Source organism: Chiloscyllium punctatum, chromosome 37, assembly GCF_047496795.1.
Source record: "Chiloscyllium punctatum isolate Juve2018m chromosome 37, sChiPun1.3, whole genome shotgun sequence".
Lineage (NCBI taxonomy): Eukaryota > Metazoa > Chordata > Chondrichthyes > Orectolobiformes > Hemiscylliidae > Chiloscyllium > Chiloscyllium punctatum.
The window spans coordinates 65,420,418-65,438,089 of record NC_092775.1 but is presented as its reverse complement, the minus strand read 5'-3'; the positions used below and the strand labels follow the sequence as shown (position 1 = coordinate 65,438,089).

At 39.7% G+C, this 17,672-nt stretch overlaps 1 protein-coding gene across 5 annotated transcripts in view; it reads right to left on the bottom strand.

Moving 5' to 3' along the window:
- The window catches only part of znf335 (zinc finger protein 335), a 73,090-nt gene that overhangs the window by 38,168 nt on the left and 17,250 nt on the right, over nt 1–17,672 (bottom strand). For all 5 annotated transcript variants that reach the window (XM_072556942.1, XM_072556941.1, XM_072556943.1 and 2 more), the window contains 8 exons: nt 16,141–16,293; nt 13,691–13,955; nt 12,641–12,821; nt 9,521–9,633; nt 7,371–7,389; nt 4,252–4,368; nt 3,642–3,718; nt 47–207 (listed from right to left, as the gene is read on the bottom strand). In XM_072556942.1, the coding sequence (XP_072413043.1) occupies nt 47–207; nt 3,642–3,718; nt 4,252–4,368; nt 7,371–7,389; nt 9,521–9,633; nt 12,641–12,821; nt 13,691–13,955; nt 16,141–16,293 (1,086 nt within the window). The remainder of the gene's footprint in view (nt 1–46; nt 208–3,641; nt 3,719–4,251; nt 4,369–7,370; nt 7,390–9,520; nt 9,634–12,640; nt 12,822–13,690; nt 13,956–16,140; nt 16,294–17,672) is intronic.

Below are 17,672 nucleotides of genomic sequence, written 5' to 3'. Positions count from 1 at the left end.
GACAAATATCTAAAAGGCAACCGAGGAACCATCCCTCACATCTCACCTGTATGTTTAATGGCAACATGAGAAACCAGAAAATCTTCTTTGATGGTGGAATATTTGCAAAAATCACATTTAAATGGTTTATCTGTAGTATGCGATAGCTGGTGGTTAAGAAGGAGCTTCTTGTTTTCACAGACATAGTCACAGAATTCACATTTAAATCTAGAAAGCAAAATAAAAGTTAAATACAGGACAGCACAGATCATTGTCTCACCAGACTACTACTACTGGACTGAACTTTTTTAAAAAATGTACTTTCAAGGCATTGCTAGCTGGGTCAACATTTAGTACCCATCCCTGATTGCCTGGAGAAGGCAGTGGTGAGCTGCCTTATTAAATTGCAGTATTTGAAGTGTAAGGATACCAACAATGCTGTTCAGGAGAAAACTCCAGGACTTGGACCCAGTGATATTGAAGGAAAGGAAATATAGTTCCTAGGCAGGATGGGGAGTAGCTTGGAGAGAAATGCAGGTGTTGGTATTCCCATGCATCTGCTGCCCTTGCCATTCTAGGCAGTACAGGTCTGAGCTGGCCATTTTGGCCAGTTAATGCACTTAATTAGGATGGAATACAATACTGCCAATATGCTCAGATGATGAAGACAATGCAGTTGGAATACCAAATGCCAATCAAGTGGGCTTTGTCCTGGATAATATCAAGGTTCTTAAGTGTTGTATGAGCTGCATTCTTTCCGATAGCTGAAACAAAAAACTTCTGAAAGACAAACTCACTGATGAATAGATTTCCATCTTTCAGACTTGACATGTTGGTGTCATTATTCAGGTGCATGTGAAGGATAACGCAAATGTTTGTGTGGTTGACAAGGAGGAGACAGCCCCAGTCTGGAGTGCAAGACGACATCCATTTACTGATCAGGTAGTCAGAAAAATGGTAAATGGAATTCAGATTAGAGAAGTACAAGATAATGGATTTGGGAAGCTCAAATTAGGCTAGAAAATATACAATAAATGGTACAAACAGAGGGACATTGTTGTTGGCAAATCCAGAAAAATCAATTTAATTTAAAAGGTACTTCAGGCAGCATGTAGGATACTGTGCTTAATTAGCTAAGGCACTGAGTACTAGAATAATGACGTTATTCAAGAACTACCTAAAGCACTAGTAGCCTACAGCTGGAGTAGCTTGTACAGATTTGGTCAGCATAATTAAAGGAAGGATTTGATCACTATGAGAAGGAGATTTAGGAAGGCATTTCCATGAATTGAGAATCTCAATTACAAAAATCAAAAGTGAAGTAGCTAGGAAAGACCTATTTCCCGTGGAGAAAGGTGTAAAATCAAGGGACACAGATCTAAAATAAATGATTATAGCAAAGTAGAGAGTTTTGTTTTTAAATCTGGAAGTTGTAAGAGTCTACAGCTCACTACCTGAAAAAAAGAGGTGGCAGAGGTAAAAACTATCATTGTATTTAAGATGTATTTGAACATATACTTTGAAGTATTGTTACCGACAGGGCTATGGACCAAGAGTGAGAATAGGTGAAATAGTTCATTTTAAAATTAGAAAGGATACAATGTACTAAAGAGCCTCCTTCTGTGCCATAAACTTCTATTATTTCAATGTGCAGTTTCTCACTCTCATAAATTTAATCCTTTTGCAAAGTAACAAATGTTAAACATTATTTGGTACTTAATTAACATTGCAATACTTTACAGCAAATTAATTTAAAACAAAAGTCTCAGACAATGGTGCCAAGCAATGAGATCAACTTCAGTCTATAAAGGAACCAACAGGGGGAGACAACTCAGATTTTAGCAGGTGAGTTCAGAGCAAAGCTGTCTCCAATTCAGCAGTAAATTGGCAAAGCGACTCAGTTAATTGATAACCGTGAAGTGAGGCCCCTTACAATCATGGCTGATCAAGGGTTGCATCCTCGTTGTTCTAGCTTTCTGCTTCCCTGCAGGAGGATCTCGAGGATGTCTTGTGGTTGGAGTGAGATACAATATTAGGGCAGATGGTAAAAGCATTAACCCACATCTTTCCCAGCTTTTCACTCAGGTCTAGTTGCCATCTCTACTATTTCAGTTCAGGAAGCGAAAAAGGGAAGATGAAGCTGGTGGATCCACAAGAGAAGCATTTTTCCACCATTTCTTGCAGATCACAAGCAGGTCTGCCCCCCTCTGGCTCTTCAAGCAAGCTTTGAACCTCCCTCCCCCCGCCACATCACTTTCCCTGGAACCTCATTATCTGCTCTTTCCACATTCCATGGTTATTTCCACCTTCCCCACCTCCTTCCCATCTACTGGAACAATTTGCAAGGTTACTTAGGTGTGACTTCCAACAGCAGGTAAGACAGGCTGAATAGCCTCCTTCTGTATATGTAACATTTTTCTGATTCATTCCATGGCATCCTTTCCTTCTCATTGGCCAGGCAGCCAATTTGACCAGATAGTCAGAAAACACATTTAAATACAAATATGATCCTGCTGTTATGTTTTGCAGGATCTCCAGACCCAGACCCTGCTAGGTTCTACAGCTGGTTCCCACTCCACAACACCTCTTGCTCAACAAGAGAGAAATGAGCAAGGAAGGATAAGATGTCTACCCAGTCAGTTCAGCAATCCAAACAGGTTTAAAGCAAAGAGTATACATTTGCTTAAGTAACCATTTTGTAAACAGTAAACCACAGTGAATTCCAATAAATGAAGTACACATTTCAATGAGCAAGAACAATGATACAGAAGCACGGGGAACAAAATTTAAGAAGTGCAGTCACTCCATCTACTGGCAGAAATATTAGCTCACACTGGCATTATTACCTAAGCAGAAGATGTTCAAAATTTCCTCATCTCATTTCTTCTGACACCTCTTGCTCATGAATATGGTTTCCTATTTATCTTTTTAATTCACTCAAACCTTTCTTTATAATTCTGACCTTAAATGTTTAGCACCTAATGCTTCTTACATTCGGACTCACCCTCTCATGCTTCTAGACTTTAGAGGCAAAGTCAAAGTGCGCTCTAAAGCTTCAATAGCTCCCTACAAGCTATATACTGCCATAATAAACCCTAATGCTCTTCTCTACTTTTGCTATTCCCCTTTGCTCATTTAGTTTGCTTTTGCTTATTTATTTTTGGCTGTCTTTTGCTCACACAGCACTTTCCCCTCTATTTCTTGAAGTTGAGAGGAAACCGCAAGAAGTGGCTGTTCGGGACAGCAGGAGGAATTGACCAAAGTTAAGACCACCCACTGCGTAGAGAAGGAGTAGGCTAGGGCCACTGATCGAGATCAGAGAATATGCTCCAACTAGCTTTATTACCTATGTCTAGATGGAGAAAACAAAAAGCAATGTAGTATTCCCACCCCTAACCCAATGAACATGCAAATCTCATTTTTGGGTATTGGGCAAGTCCTGGATGATTCTTTGCTGTACTACACACCAGTGGCTTAGCATCACGTGAAAACTCTCAACTTAGACAAGCAAATTTCACTGGGAACTACATAAAATATATTAGATTACAACATTACATCTCAACAGCTCAAGCCATGTCAGACTCTACTCCTGAATAGAAGCCATTTTTCCTCAAATGTACATAAATTACCTTTTACAATGCAACTATAGAAGTCAGACCTACCTGCTGTTTCCAAGAGCCTGAATGTGGGTTAGTAGATGCATTTTGAATGTGTACCTCTTCTTAAAAGATTTCCCACACTGAAAAACAAACAAACAAACAAACAAACAATTAAATTATGAGAACAGGTGGCAGAAAATATGTTTGCACATCCTTGGTACTGGTGGGTAGGGAGTGCAGAACAAGGATGTACTTTTCTCAAATCAACCTGAACACAAGTGATGTTAGATAGCTGTACTTTCTGTATCCACAGTGGACAGGTAATTAAAACAAGATTGATTGGTTTTTTTAGACAAAAATATTCAGGGTTAGAGACCAGACCAGAAAACAAAATGCAGATCAATCACAACCTCACAATGATGGAACAGGACCAATAGGTTGAATGGCTTACTTCTGTCCCAATAATAAAATGCAAAGCTTTAATGAAAAGTCAACTAGCAATCAAGTTACCACGTCAAAGAAATGAAATATCAGAACTGCCTTTTGTCCATTAGATGGTATAGCGACTCGTTGTCTTGTACTTGGGAGAAAGTTATGAGAATAAAGTTTTATCTTTTAATAAAGTTAAAGATCTGCATGTACAGTGATCCACAAGAGTAAGAAATGTCCTAACCTTATCACACATGTGCGGCTTTTCAGCACTGTGTGTCTTTAAGTGCTGTGTGAGCCTTTTCTGCATGGGATAGACTCGATAGCACACAGGACAGGGATAGGAGTTCACTTTGGGTGCCTGTGGGGCAATAATCAAGACAAGCATTCAAGTTAATAAAATCAGAAAGAATGAAAGTTTGTTCACAATTGATTTTACCATCTTCATCATAAAACAATTAAAAAGTCTGCAACTCATCATAAAAGTACTGGAAGAATGTATTGGATCATTCTTTACCTGTAAATTATTAAAGAGATTAGCTTTTTTAAAGGCATGGTCTGTGGTATACAAAGACCAACAAATCTTTTCTCTTTAGAAACGCTAATGGACCCACTGCTTACTTCCAACAATGTTTGGGTTTTGTTAATTCCTTAAAAGGCAGATAAAACTGCTTTTGTTAACTCAAACAGATGTACAGGTACAACATGGGTGGTTGATTAGTTATTCTACAGGAGATCACATTGTAGTCTCCAGATTTGATCTGCAAACAGCAGGAACAACAACTCTTTTTGAAATAAAAACAGGAAGTGTGAAATAAACAGCTGTGTTGTATGGATGAGAAAGGCATTCATCCATTTTAATTTAGCTGCCCAAAGAGACTTAATAGCCTCCAACCTACCAACCCTACTGCAGCTCCCAATTAAAAAAGGTGTTTACAGGGTTATCACTTTACTCAGTAACCCATTCCACATTACAATCAATCATTGCGTAAAAAACTGACTTGTTTATTATCAGTTTGACTGTTTTCCTCTTAGCCAATGCAAGAACTATCTTCTGTTATTGTGTGCTATCTTGTGCATATCTGTGCAATCATCCCCTCAGGTTGGACTATAACCTGGCGTCACGTGACTTCTGACTTCCTAAAAACTTGACAGACCTAGTAATCAATGTTCAGAGGATTTGGATACCTTTGTACAGGAGATGTGAAGTTAACTTACAGGCAATAATTAGAAAGGCAAATTGTAAGTTCGCCTTTATTACAAAAGAAAATGGAAAACAAAGATAAAGGAAGTTACACAGATAAGATATGGAGCTTTGATGAGACCAGACCTACAAAGAGACTTGGCGAGTTAACATGGAGAAAGATACGCCATACTTTGAAAGGGATGAGAAATAGACTAGGTTGATTTGAGATTCAGAATGGTGCCTATATGCTATTGAGTTTAGAATAAAGGAGGACTCTCATATCAAAACACAGAACACTTTTCAGGCTTGACATTTAGCTACTGAAAGGTCTTTTACCCAACTGAGGAGTCTAGAATTTGTGACTACAATCAGTGTGAGGTCAGCCTTTTTGAAGAAGGCTAGAGACAAAAGAAAACTGCAGATACTGGAACTCTAAGTAGACAGGCAGGAGGCTGGAAGAACACAGCAAGCCAGGCAGTATCAGGAGGTAGAGAAGTCAATGTTTCGTGTGTAACCCTTCTTCAAATGCTGGCATTTGGACATCATGAATGGGCATAAGAAAAATGGCTTCCATGTACGCTAAATCATTCTATGATAATCTACAATTACTCAGGTATCAGGGCAATTATTTTGCATTTGGAAGGGACCCCACAACTCAAAATGTAGGAAGTCAAAAGTTAGTAACTTTTTAAAATGCAAGAACCGTTAAAAAAATTAAAATGCCCTTTTTTTAAAAACATCCTGCTTTGAGCTGTCCTATTTAAGTATGAACAAGTCAAGGAAATCAGTTGCATGTCACAAGTTGCTTATCACAGTGGTTAAAAGAAATCTGAAACATCAACTATAATATTTAAAATTATAAACTTATGATGATTAGAACTTGGGCCAGAATTTATGATTGACAACCGCATTTTGCCAAACCTTGGTATCAGTCATAATAAAACGTTTCTTCTTTATCTTCCTTAGCTTATGGAAGTATGCTAGAAATATTACAACAACTCCCATATTAGATTTTAAAAAGCAGAGATATTGGAGTGCAAGCCTGTACAATATTTTTAAATCATCTGAAACTGCTTCGCGTGAACAACACAAAGGTGTCGTACATTAGGTAAAACTGCATGGTTTTAGCCTAGTGTTATACAGTGCATCCCCTAAAGTTACATCTTGTTTAGGACAAAAATAAATTGCTGTTTGATTATTCAGTTCTGCAGTGTTTAAGTGGGCATTTGTCGTGGTTTGATCATCTTCGTGAGCTACTGCAATCTGTGTGGCATTCTTTATAATGATTTATACAACTAGATAACTGTACCCTGGTGTGGTCTAGCCAGCTAAGAGTTAACCATTTTGGTGTAGGTATAGAACTGGAGACACAGATTAGACTGGGTAAGGAAATAGCAATTTTATTTCTTTAAATTGAATGTCAACTGAAGGCTTCAGAATTCAAATTCTTAATCTTCCACTTCAGGATCTTAACATTCAGTCTCCCTCCGGGCCTTTGGATTACTAGTCAGGCAATCGACCTATATTACTCCAACACAAATCAACAATCTAAAATGTCACATTCTCATTACATTTTCTTGGGGATTTCCTTCTAAATTTTGAGCAAGACCAGCCAATTGTTAAGTGAATTGTTCATTAAAGTGGGACAGGAGTTTGTCATAGAAGTCATGGTAATCCAGGAGAAACCACTTTATTCAGAGGATATGAGTTGTTAAAACAAATAGTATTGAAACATTTCAAAGACAACTAGATAAATACAAATGGGGTAAAAGAATAGAAGGATATGCTGACAGGGTCAAACAGAGTGACAGGAGACTTGTGTGCAGCATAAAACACTGGCATGAATCCTTTAGGGCTGAAAGAATGTACAGCAGAGTTACAGGCCAATGTTTTGAGGTGTGAACCTGAGATCCATTTTGTTTAAGCTATTTAGGTCTCAATGGCCACATTTATAATTCAATGCATGGCTAACAAAGCAAACATCAAAACTAAAGCCACAACCAAATAGCCTGCTTCACCCAGTCAGATTTGATAAGTGGTAACACTGTAGTAAATGGTAATAATAAGAAAGGCAAAAACTCCAAAGTAATAAATTCATTCACTTGTTTCTTTCTAAGCACCTAATTAGTGAACTTAATGTTCTATGAATGTCTGGTCAATATTTCATGAAGACTCACCAGATCCGCTTTCTTCTTCCTGGAAAAAAGAAGAAAGGTCACGCTGAAATAAAATATTCTAAAAGGGCAAGTTTAAACACATTTTTACATTCAAAATGTTCTAATAGACTCAAAATGCTCGAAACTGAGCATACCAGTAGATGAACTTGAATAGATTACACAAATTTCGCTCCTCTACACAACATTTTGTATGGTTGATATTTGATTATCATTACTGCACTCAAATACAAGCCATCCATAATCTTAAAAAGTAGCCAGTGGCAGCTGTTTAAAGGTAAGCTTATTGAAAGACCTATTCTGAATTTTATTAGAATAGTGAGCAACACTGTTTTCCCTCATGTTTCTCTGACCATCAAGACTATAGGTGAGGAGCAAAAATAAAACCCAAAAGCTTATCCATCAAGGGAATAGTTCCTTAAAAGAACTTTAAGTGAAAGTCAATCATCTCAAATTCCCAGACCCAAGTATGGCACCAGCTGCTTCAATGATTTTCTATTCATCAGGAGAAATGACTGCATAATGTGCAGCACTATTCAGAACTCTTCAGATACTGGAGTAGTTTTTGTTCATCTGTAATAAGATGTGAACAATATACAGGCTTGGACTGAGAAGTAGCACATGGCATTCAAGCCCAGACAAGGGCGAGAGAATCTACCCATCACCCCTTGACATTCAATGGTATTATCATTGCTGAATCCCCACTACCAAATCCTCGGGGTTAACAGACCAGAAACTAAACTGAAGTACCATGCAAATACCATGGCTACAAGGGCAGGTGTGTGACTAGAAATCCTGTCTCCCCAGAATCTGCCCATCATATACAAGGCACAATTCAAGATTATATTGGAAGACTCCACTTCCCTGGAAAAGCACAGTTCTAACAACATTTAAGAAGCTTGATCCCACCTAGAACAAAAAACAACTTGCTTGACTGGCAACCAATCCACTACCTTCAAACTTCACTCCCTTCATCGCTTACATGCAATGGTGGCAGCATGGATTGTCTACAAGATGCATTGCAATAACTCACCAAGGTTACTTCGCGACTGTGTGACTTCTACCATCAAGAAGGACAAGGGCAACAAATGCATGGGAAAACGTCAACCTGCAAGTTTCCGTACAAGCCACACATACCTGGCTGTAACAATATCACTTTTTAACTATCACAAGGTCAAAATCCTGGAATTCCCTCTCTAATAGCACAGTGTGTGTAAATCTAAGGATTGTAAGTTCAAGGCAGCATTGCAACATCACCTGCTCCAGAGTATTAGGGATTGGGGTACAGATACTGGCCCACACAGTGATGTCCACATCCTGTCAACGAACTAAAATCAGGCAAGGGATGAGTAAAGCCACCAAACACACAGTCTTACCATAGGAATTAACATGCTGTGGCAAGAACTGCCAGCCACATCAGAAGCCTGTAAAGCCTCAACTCAGCAGTCTTGGAAGAGTTCTGGTTGTTGCAGGAATGACTGACAAATCAACCACCCTTGGTTGGTGTCTTGGACTGGGGGGGAGGGGGGGGGGGGGGGGGGGTCACAGGGAGAGAAAAGCAAGGAACTGGTTCCAAATGGGCATCCCTTTGTGAAAAATTCAGTTCCTTGACCACCTACAGGTCACTCTAATTGAGGGATTAATTGGTGGAAGTACAGGAGGTCGATCAAGGATTAACACTGGAGGTGGAAAAGCAAGAGGTATGGGTATGTCTCCTATCCTGTCCAAGTCTCTTCCCATTTCAGTCAGCAGAAAATTCTGCTTAGAAAGAAAGACCAGTAGAAAAAAGGAGATAGAAACAATAAAACCTAGAGTGGTTTGTTTCACTTCCAAATCCTTTCCAGCATCACTCTTTTGCATATCATTTATGATTTTTTTTTCACTGATGATTTATATTAATTAGTTTTAGTCAGTGTTATTTATGACCTGCAACTAGTTTCAACTTCTTTTCCATATGAACTGAACTCTATTCAAACGGAGTTGATGAACAGTCAGAATTAAAATAATTTAATTTGTATTTCATGGTAGCACCTTCAAATATTTACTCATTCTTTTGCTGAAATTTAAAGTTTGAAGATCACAATAGGAAAACAAATTCTCAAAACACACCGCTACCGGGTCGAGGTGAGGCACAGATTTCTGGTTTTGCTTACCTCTCCTTAGTGTGAATAGAGGAGTGCCTGAGGACATCTTTCTTGTACACACTTGTATAATCACATTCCTCACATTTGTATGGTTTTGTTCCCACATGATTAAACATGTGCTCCTGTTTGACAAGGGGTGAGGTCATTATAATTAAATAATGTACCAGAAAAATAAATTGCATCTTATACTCCCTCCCAATTGACTCACAACATGCCTGATAAAGGGCTTTTGCCCAAAATGTTGATTCTCCTGCTCCTCTGATGCTGCCTGACCTACTCTGCTTTTCCAGTACTCTTGACTCTAATCTCCAGCATCTGCAGTCCTCACCTTAGTCTCATTATGATGCAGTCCAGCTGTGAATTCATGTTTATAAATTGTGTGTCCTTTATCCCCAAAAAAAAACTCAGGATAAAAATGTATGTTGATCTTTCAAGCTAAAGATACCTATTATCCATTGTCTGGGGTGTGCAACCACATTCCAGTGGGTATGTAGTTGAGTGCCAAGGCTGAGCTGCACCCAGGTCTACGACAAACATGAAGATGGATACTGCAGATGAATGGCATCTTGGATGAGTTGCTGGAAAAGGATTTGTTCTCCTTGCATTTACTACTAGCTTGGAGATGGATTTACTTTTGAAACAAGCTGCATCCTTTAGTATTTTGTTGCACCAGGTAAAGTGATCCTGGGCAAAATGCCTCCCAGGATTCAGGGTGGATATCAATGTGTCTAAGCAAAGCCTTTTGAGTATTCTGACATCCATGACAGCACATCCTCGACTTGAGTTTTCCATTGAAGAATTACTTTGATAAGCAACTGTGAGCCATTTTGCTACCAGACTAGTTCAACTCAGTTCCAACTGCCATCACAGTGTGAATGCTGGGAATGTCTATTCAGGTTAGCACCTCAATATTAGTCTTTCATCCTGTCAGCTCACTTGGGCTTATGCCCAAAACATCGATTCTCCTGCTCCTCGGATGCTGCCTGACCCGTGCTTTTTCCAACACCATACTTTTCAAATCAGACCTTCAGAAGCCAAGATAAAGTCCTCAATTGCAGCAAGCAACTCTTGAGTCTTGGTTAAGGGCTGATTTCCTCTATATAAAGGCAGACTTGATTTCTGTGCTACAAATGGCTGTCAGAAATTACATGGTAAGGTGGCCCCATCAGTCAAGGACTATCAAGGACAGTCCAGGGCCTTGGCCATGGTCAGTCATCCACAGGAGGTCATCACTGACAGAGGATAAGTCAGACTGCAATCTGGGAGTGAATCAAGGTCCAGCCTACAGGACATTTGCAATCAGTCAGTCAGGAGACTTGTGAGGCATCAGCCAGGCAGCTGCAAGGAAAGTGGTCAGGAGTCTGGTCAGTCATGACTTGGGGGTGAGTGTCAAATTTGGTCAGAGGGTCAGACACCAGTCAATCAATCATGTTGGTCTATACACTGGTGGGGAGGCTTAATAGGAGGCTCAGGTGGATATACTGGTGTGGTGGGAGGTGGGGGTGGTAGAGGGAACGGCGTGAAGCCAGAAGAACAGTTTGAGTTGCGACAAGGTTGGTACTAGGGGTGGGGAGGTGGTAGTGGAGGTATAAGGTGGGGTTTGGGGTGTAAAGCAGTACAGAATGACAAGGCATGGAAGGTGATGGGCAGAGGATTATTTGCAGTGAAGACCACCTTGGCCTTGGAGAGGAGGAACGTACAGGGCTACAGTGGGCATTTAGGTGGCAAGGAGTGAAGTACGAGGCAGAATTCTATATGGTGGGACAAAATTGCTGAAAGTTGTTGTCCAGTTGGATCAAATTAAAAGTATAATGTGGACCAAAAAATGTCACAACTTAAAATGTGTGCAATCTACAGATATTAAACCAAAATAAATCAGAGCATAGGAAGAATGTATGGACTATGTCAGTTAATCATGTCACATCAGGGGCAACATTAGAAGGTATGCAAATACTTTCCACTACGTTTACTGACCAAATGTTGTCCAATACCTCTTCAAGGTAGAACTGAAAAGATAATGCAATGATAAAACAGCTAGCAAATGACATATTTTGGTGGTCACATTTTAATATTTTGTTTGATAGTCTTAGTGACTCAGATGTGAGAAAGCGAGGACTGCAGATCCTGAAGAGTCAGAATTGAAAAGTGTGGCACTGGAAAAGCACAGGTTAGGCAGCTTCTGAGGAGGACAGTGGACATTTTGGGCAGAAGCCCTTCATCAGCAGTTACAGGGAGAGGGTGCTGAAAGATTAAAAAAAAAAGGTGGGGGGGGGGGGGGGGGGGGTTACTGGGAAGATGATAGGCGAATGCAGGTAGGAGGTAATTGTGGGATGGTGGAGCAGATAGGTAGGGAGAAAATGGACAGGTGGGATAGGTCAAGAAAGCGGTGCTGATTTGGAGGGTTGGATCTGGGATGAAGTTGGGGCAGGGGTGTAGAGATTTGGAAACTAGGTGAAGCTGACATTGATGCCATGTGGTTGAAGGGTCCCAAGGCTGAAGATGAGGCGTTCTTCCTCCAGTCGTCAGGTTGCTTGGATTTGGCAGTGGAGGTGGCCCAGGGCAACTGGAGGAAGAATGCCTCATCTTCCATCTTGGATCCTTCAAGCACATGACGTCAACGTCGACTTCAATAGTTTTCAAATCTCCCCTCCCCCCACCTCATCCTAGATACAACCTTCCAACTTGGCGGCGCGTACTTGAACTGCCCACGTATATGCTCCATTCCTCCCACCAACCTATCGCTTTGCAGCTACCTTCTCCCTAGCCCTAGCCCCACACCCTTATTTATTTCTCAAGCCCCCCCCCCCCATGCAACTACATTCCTGAAGAAGGGCTTATGCACAAAACGTCAACTCTCCTGCTCCTCGGATGCTACCTGATCTGCTGTGCTTTTCCAGTGCCACACTTTTCAACTTATATCCATTTGGCAGCCAAGTTTTTAAGAGGAAAAACAAGTCACAGAAAAACATTCAGAAATAAATGCACCAAAGAATTTAAATGGAAAAACTCTGGGGAGAGAGAGGGAGATACAGAAACACCAAATTTTGGTTCTCTTAAGGTTTAAAAAAGAAAGTCAGAACTTAACAGAAGTTGCGATGCCACAGTTTAAGTTAGAGGGGTATCACTGACCTTCAGAGATGACCAACGCTTGCACCGATAGCTGCACTGCATGCACTTGAAGCGTTCTGGATCATTCCCCTCATGTGAATCAATATGAAATCTTAAGTCTTCTTGTGTCAGGAAACGGGAGCCACAGATCCGACAGTGATGAGGCCTCATTAGGGGCTTACTGGATCTATAATAATTGTACCTTTGGATACACATACCAATTGAGTCAGATTTTAAGAATTTTCTAAAATTTAGGTCATAGGCATAAGTATTCATTTAGTAACAATCTGGAAAAATAAAGAAAGAAAATTTTACACAACGTTGAATTTTCTACTTTTCAACGTGATCATAGAAGTTAGAATATTGAAATGAGAACTGGAAACAATATATTGAAAGAAACTGTGCTTGAGAGAAGGGAAGCAAACAAAGGAATTCTGTCACTCAAAAATACCAGCCTTTGTCAACAATATCATCAGATGGCAGCAGTGTTGAGAAATCTTTTGATAGTGGTCAGAACAGAGTAGCTTCACCCATACTAGTTTCTAGAAGTTTGCTTACGTTGAATGTGAACAAGGGGCAGCTGCCATAAAATGTCATAAATGAGTAGTTAGATGGAAGGAATCTCCAGTTGTGGCTTTTTTCAAAGTTCTTTTCTAGTCAGAGGAAAAGGAAATTGGATAATTGCTTGGTAGCACTTCCTTCCCCAAACGAAAGACATGTAATGCATCTAAAAGGTGTAACAAGGTATGACACTAAATTATTACAAGTTCTCGATTTCAACTTCTTTGATTTAACAGTTTTCAGAACATGGGGAGTTGGGCAGGGACTATTGTCATTGAACTCAGACATACCAGATACAGTACTTGCAGAAACGTGACAATCACTTATCTAGTATTACTGAGCTGCATTCATGTTAGTAGCATGACAGATACTGAAGTAGAAGTGCAGGTACTGATATTAAAACAGCATCAACAAATTCCACTGGTATGAGTAAGATGCTGTTCAGCGGGCATAGTATTTAAAGTTTTTAAAAAAAAATAAGACAACAATTCAAGCCATCAACTAGTTTACCTGCGCCCCAAATAGCCTCGGTACTTCCTCCTGCCAAACCTTTTGGGTGGGCGACCACGTCGTCTCGAATGCTTGTAAGGTAGTTCGTTGGTGTTTGATGATGGGTCTTTGTTCTCAGAATCAGACTGACTGATCCCTGACTCAACTACCATCTCATTGGCTGCTGACACATCCCCATTCTCTTGTGCAGTTGAACTAGCCGCTTCAGAACTCTGGAGATCCATCGTGTTCGACTGGGAGGTGACAAGTGCTTCAACCTCTGCTCCTGTTTCGTAATAAGACAATGGGTGGAGACATTAACAATCAAGGCTTAAACAGAAAACAATTAAAACGGTGGATTTTTGGGAGGAAAGCTTGAAATTCTCAGCATCTATAGAAAAATAGAGAAAACCAACATTAATGCTTCAGATCTATGGCCAAAGTTATAGACCTTGATATGTTAACACTTGCACCCTATCCTTGAGTACTTCCAGTGTTTTATTTTTATTTTAGTTCCTCATTTCTAGCAACAGAATTTTGTTTTTGGTCATTTTGACGAGGGCCTTTAAAATTGGGAAGAGATTCGACAAAACGGGAAGGTTTAGGAAAAATTGGCATGGTGCAGGGTACAATAGCTGAAGCAGCTAAGGAAAGGAAATTGAAGCATGGACCAGCATTAGAAAGTCTGGGAAACACCAGAGGAGTTTATACAAGGCTGATTAAAAAAGGACAAATATTTTATCATCATTGTACTACCACCCATTTGGAGGTTTGTAAAACACAACTGTGGGTAAGTATAATTTACCACAGCATTAAATGCTGGCAACAGTCTTGGATGAGCAAGAGTTTGTATAAGGAATTCAGAAGACTACATGAAGTGCAGTGAATGAATATGCGAACTAAGGCTCAATAGTAGCACCTCAGTCAGAGGCAAGATGATGGATTCAAATCTCACTTCAAACACTTAAGCTGACACTCCTTGTTTCAGTTCAATCAATCAAGTTTCATATAAATTTAGCCGTGGAGAATACTGCAGACAGAATTGTTATACTATGCAATATAGACCTTATTATTCAGTGATCAGGCATTTTGATTCTTCCCTCTTACAGATGTATCAGATCCTGTGCAAAGAGATAGCGCACATATGCTAATGTGACCTGTCTAATACTTAGCATTGAATCAACTTGACTATAACAGTGCAACTGGTCAGGAATATTTCACTGGTTGTGAAGCACTTGGAATGTCATAAAGGTATTATTATAAATGCATATTTAATTTGGCTTTACTAAAGCCAAGCAAAGTTGTAAATGTAGGTTTCAAAGGCAAAAATGAAATATACTGTAAATGGAATCAAATATAGATAGCCTCTGTTACGGATTGGGTGCAGAGCTCGAATCAAATTAACAGTCAAACAAAACATTAAGGCTGTGCACTACTGAATTACCAATGAGAAACTACAATGTTGAATGGTATAAGGTGGGGAGTATGAGATGAAGATGTGAAGCCTTTAGTAGGAGAAGCTGATCAGGATGGCTCTGCTGTTGCTGCTACAAGTTGGTTAAATGTCTGGATTGTGCATGATGTGCAACTGCAGCACCCTATTTTAGCCTTTCTTTCCTCTCCAAAGAAACTGAACATGTTTGCTCTTCCCAAATTCAGGTTAGTCTTTTCCAACTTCATGTTTGAACCCTCCAACAGGTTTTCAATCCTGATAGATCACTGAAATGGCCCAAATTGAAGCTAATAATTACCCTGTAATCTTCAAGATGTTAACATAGTGAACTATCACCCTTCACCTTTTACCGGTCACCAGCCTTTGACATAGTGATCCATCACCACCAACTTCTCTGCACCGTTGTCCAGTTAATTGAGATTCTGTTCATCTCATTCATACTTACTCAGTCCACTTTGACAGAATTTTTCCTTCCCATTTCTAAAATCTATGCCATCTTTGAGATCTATCTTTAGCTACATGGTTATTTGTCATTTATGTACTGCCCTTTAAAAATTACACCAAGTTCCAATTATTTGCTGAAGGTACAAAATTCCATTCCTTCACCACTTTCTCAACATCACAATTGTTTGTGTTGACAATCAGTAACGAAAGAGCTAAAAATAACTTGAGCAACATATCGGACTCGGAGTTGAACATCCAGCAATATAGACTCTCTAGTCTGTAACAGTCAGTCACTTACCCTTGCTACTTCCTCAATCTGTTTGCTTCCATGTTGTCATGATCCACCTTGTACCCTCCATTAATTTGAACTTATTCAAGTTCTGCCATTTGTATCTTCATATCATATATACACATCACCCCAATCTTCTGTTGCCCTTACTAGGTCTGGCTTACACAACTCCAGATGCACAACAATGTGGTTGACTCAACTGCCCTCTGAACAACTGGAGATGAGCAATGAATGCTGGACTAGTGAGTGATGCCATTAATTTTTTTTAAAAAAGTAAAAATTTACCATCAATCCCAGACATTGCCTCTGTCCGCAAAACTTTGCGAGGTCTCCCAGGACGTCTCCGAGGCCGGTCACTGGTCGAAGTTGTGACGTTGCGATTGTAATTTGGTTGCCTTCCACGCGTCTCATCTTCTGCTGGGTTATAATCACTATCAGCTAAAAGGAACACACAAATGTACCAATTAGGAGTAATGGCAGGTCACTAAGCCTTTTGGACTTGTTCAACAAGGTTATGGCTGATCAGATTACTCAAAATTCCAGCACATCCCTGATGATTTTTCATCCATTTGCTCATTAAGAATCCACTTACCATTGCCTTTCAAATTATTCAATAATTCTGCATCTACCACCTCTTAAGGAAGAAGAGATTTCTAAATACCCATTATACTCAGTTTCTCATCGGTCTTCAATGGGTAATCTCCCATTTTCAATGAGTGACCTTAGCTCCAGATTCTCCCACAACAGGGAACACACTTTATATATACTCCCTGTCAAGACTGCACACAATTCACGGGAGATCCTGAACATTACAAACAAGTTATCTTTCACTTTTCTAAACACCAGCAGATACAATACTAGCACATACAACCTTTCCTCATTAGACAAACCAACCCATTCCCAGTATTGGTCCAATAAATGTTCTCTGAAGGGATTTTACATTCTTCCTTAAATAAAGACAACTAATATTAGACAGTACTGTATGCATGATCTCACCAGCAGCCTGTATAACTCAAGCATAACCGTACTTTGCTATTAAATTTCCCTTCAATAATAACATTTCAGTAACTTCCCCACTAACTTTGTGTGGATGCACACCAGATTTTTGAGATTCATGCTCTAGGACACTCATGCCCCTGCATTACTGAGCTCTGCAATTTCTTATCATTTAACGAATAGCTGTGTGGGTATTCCTGACAAAATTGAAAATTTCATAGGTTTCACGTCATACTCCATTTGCCAGATTTTTGCCAACTCGCTGAACCTTCCCATATTCTTTGCAGCTTCCTTATGTGTTCTTCATGATTGAATTTCTTACCTATCTTTGTGTCATCAGCAAATTTTAACAACCATACATTTGGTCACTTCATTCATGTAATTTGTACAGACTGTAAAAAGGTGGAGGCCCTGCTATTGACCTTGATGGCACAACACTTGTTACAGCCTGCCAATCTAATGAGGCCCTATGTTAACTCATAACCATTCAATTTTCTATTTATGGCATTATGTTATAGCCTACGCCATGAGCTTTCAGTGACTTTGATACGGCTCCTTATCAAGTGCCTTCTGGAAATCCCAATACAATATATTCATTGGTTTTCTTTTACCTATGACACGTTACTTCTTCAAAAGTTTAAGATACTGGTTACGCATGATTTCCCATCCACAAAACCATGTAGACTGTGCCTGATGGCTTTGAATCTTTCCCCCACATTCTGCACTAAAACTTTTTTAATAATAGTTAAGACTTTTTGTATAGAAAACATTCAGCTGACTGGTCTGTAGTTTCTGTAGTCAGAAGACCTTAACCTCAGGCA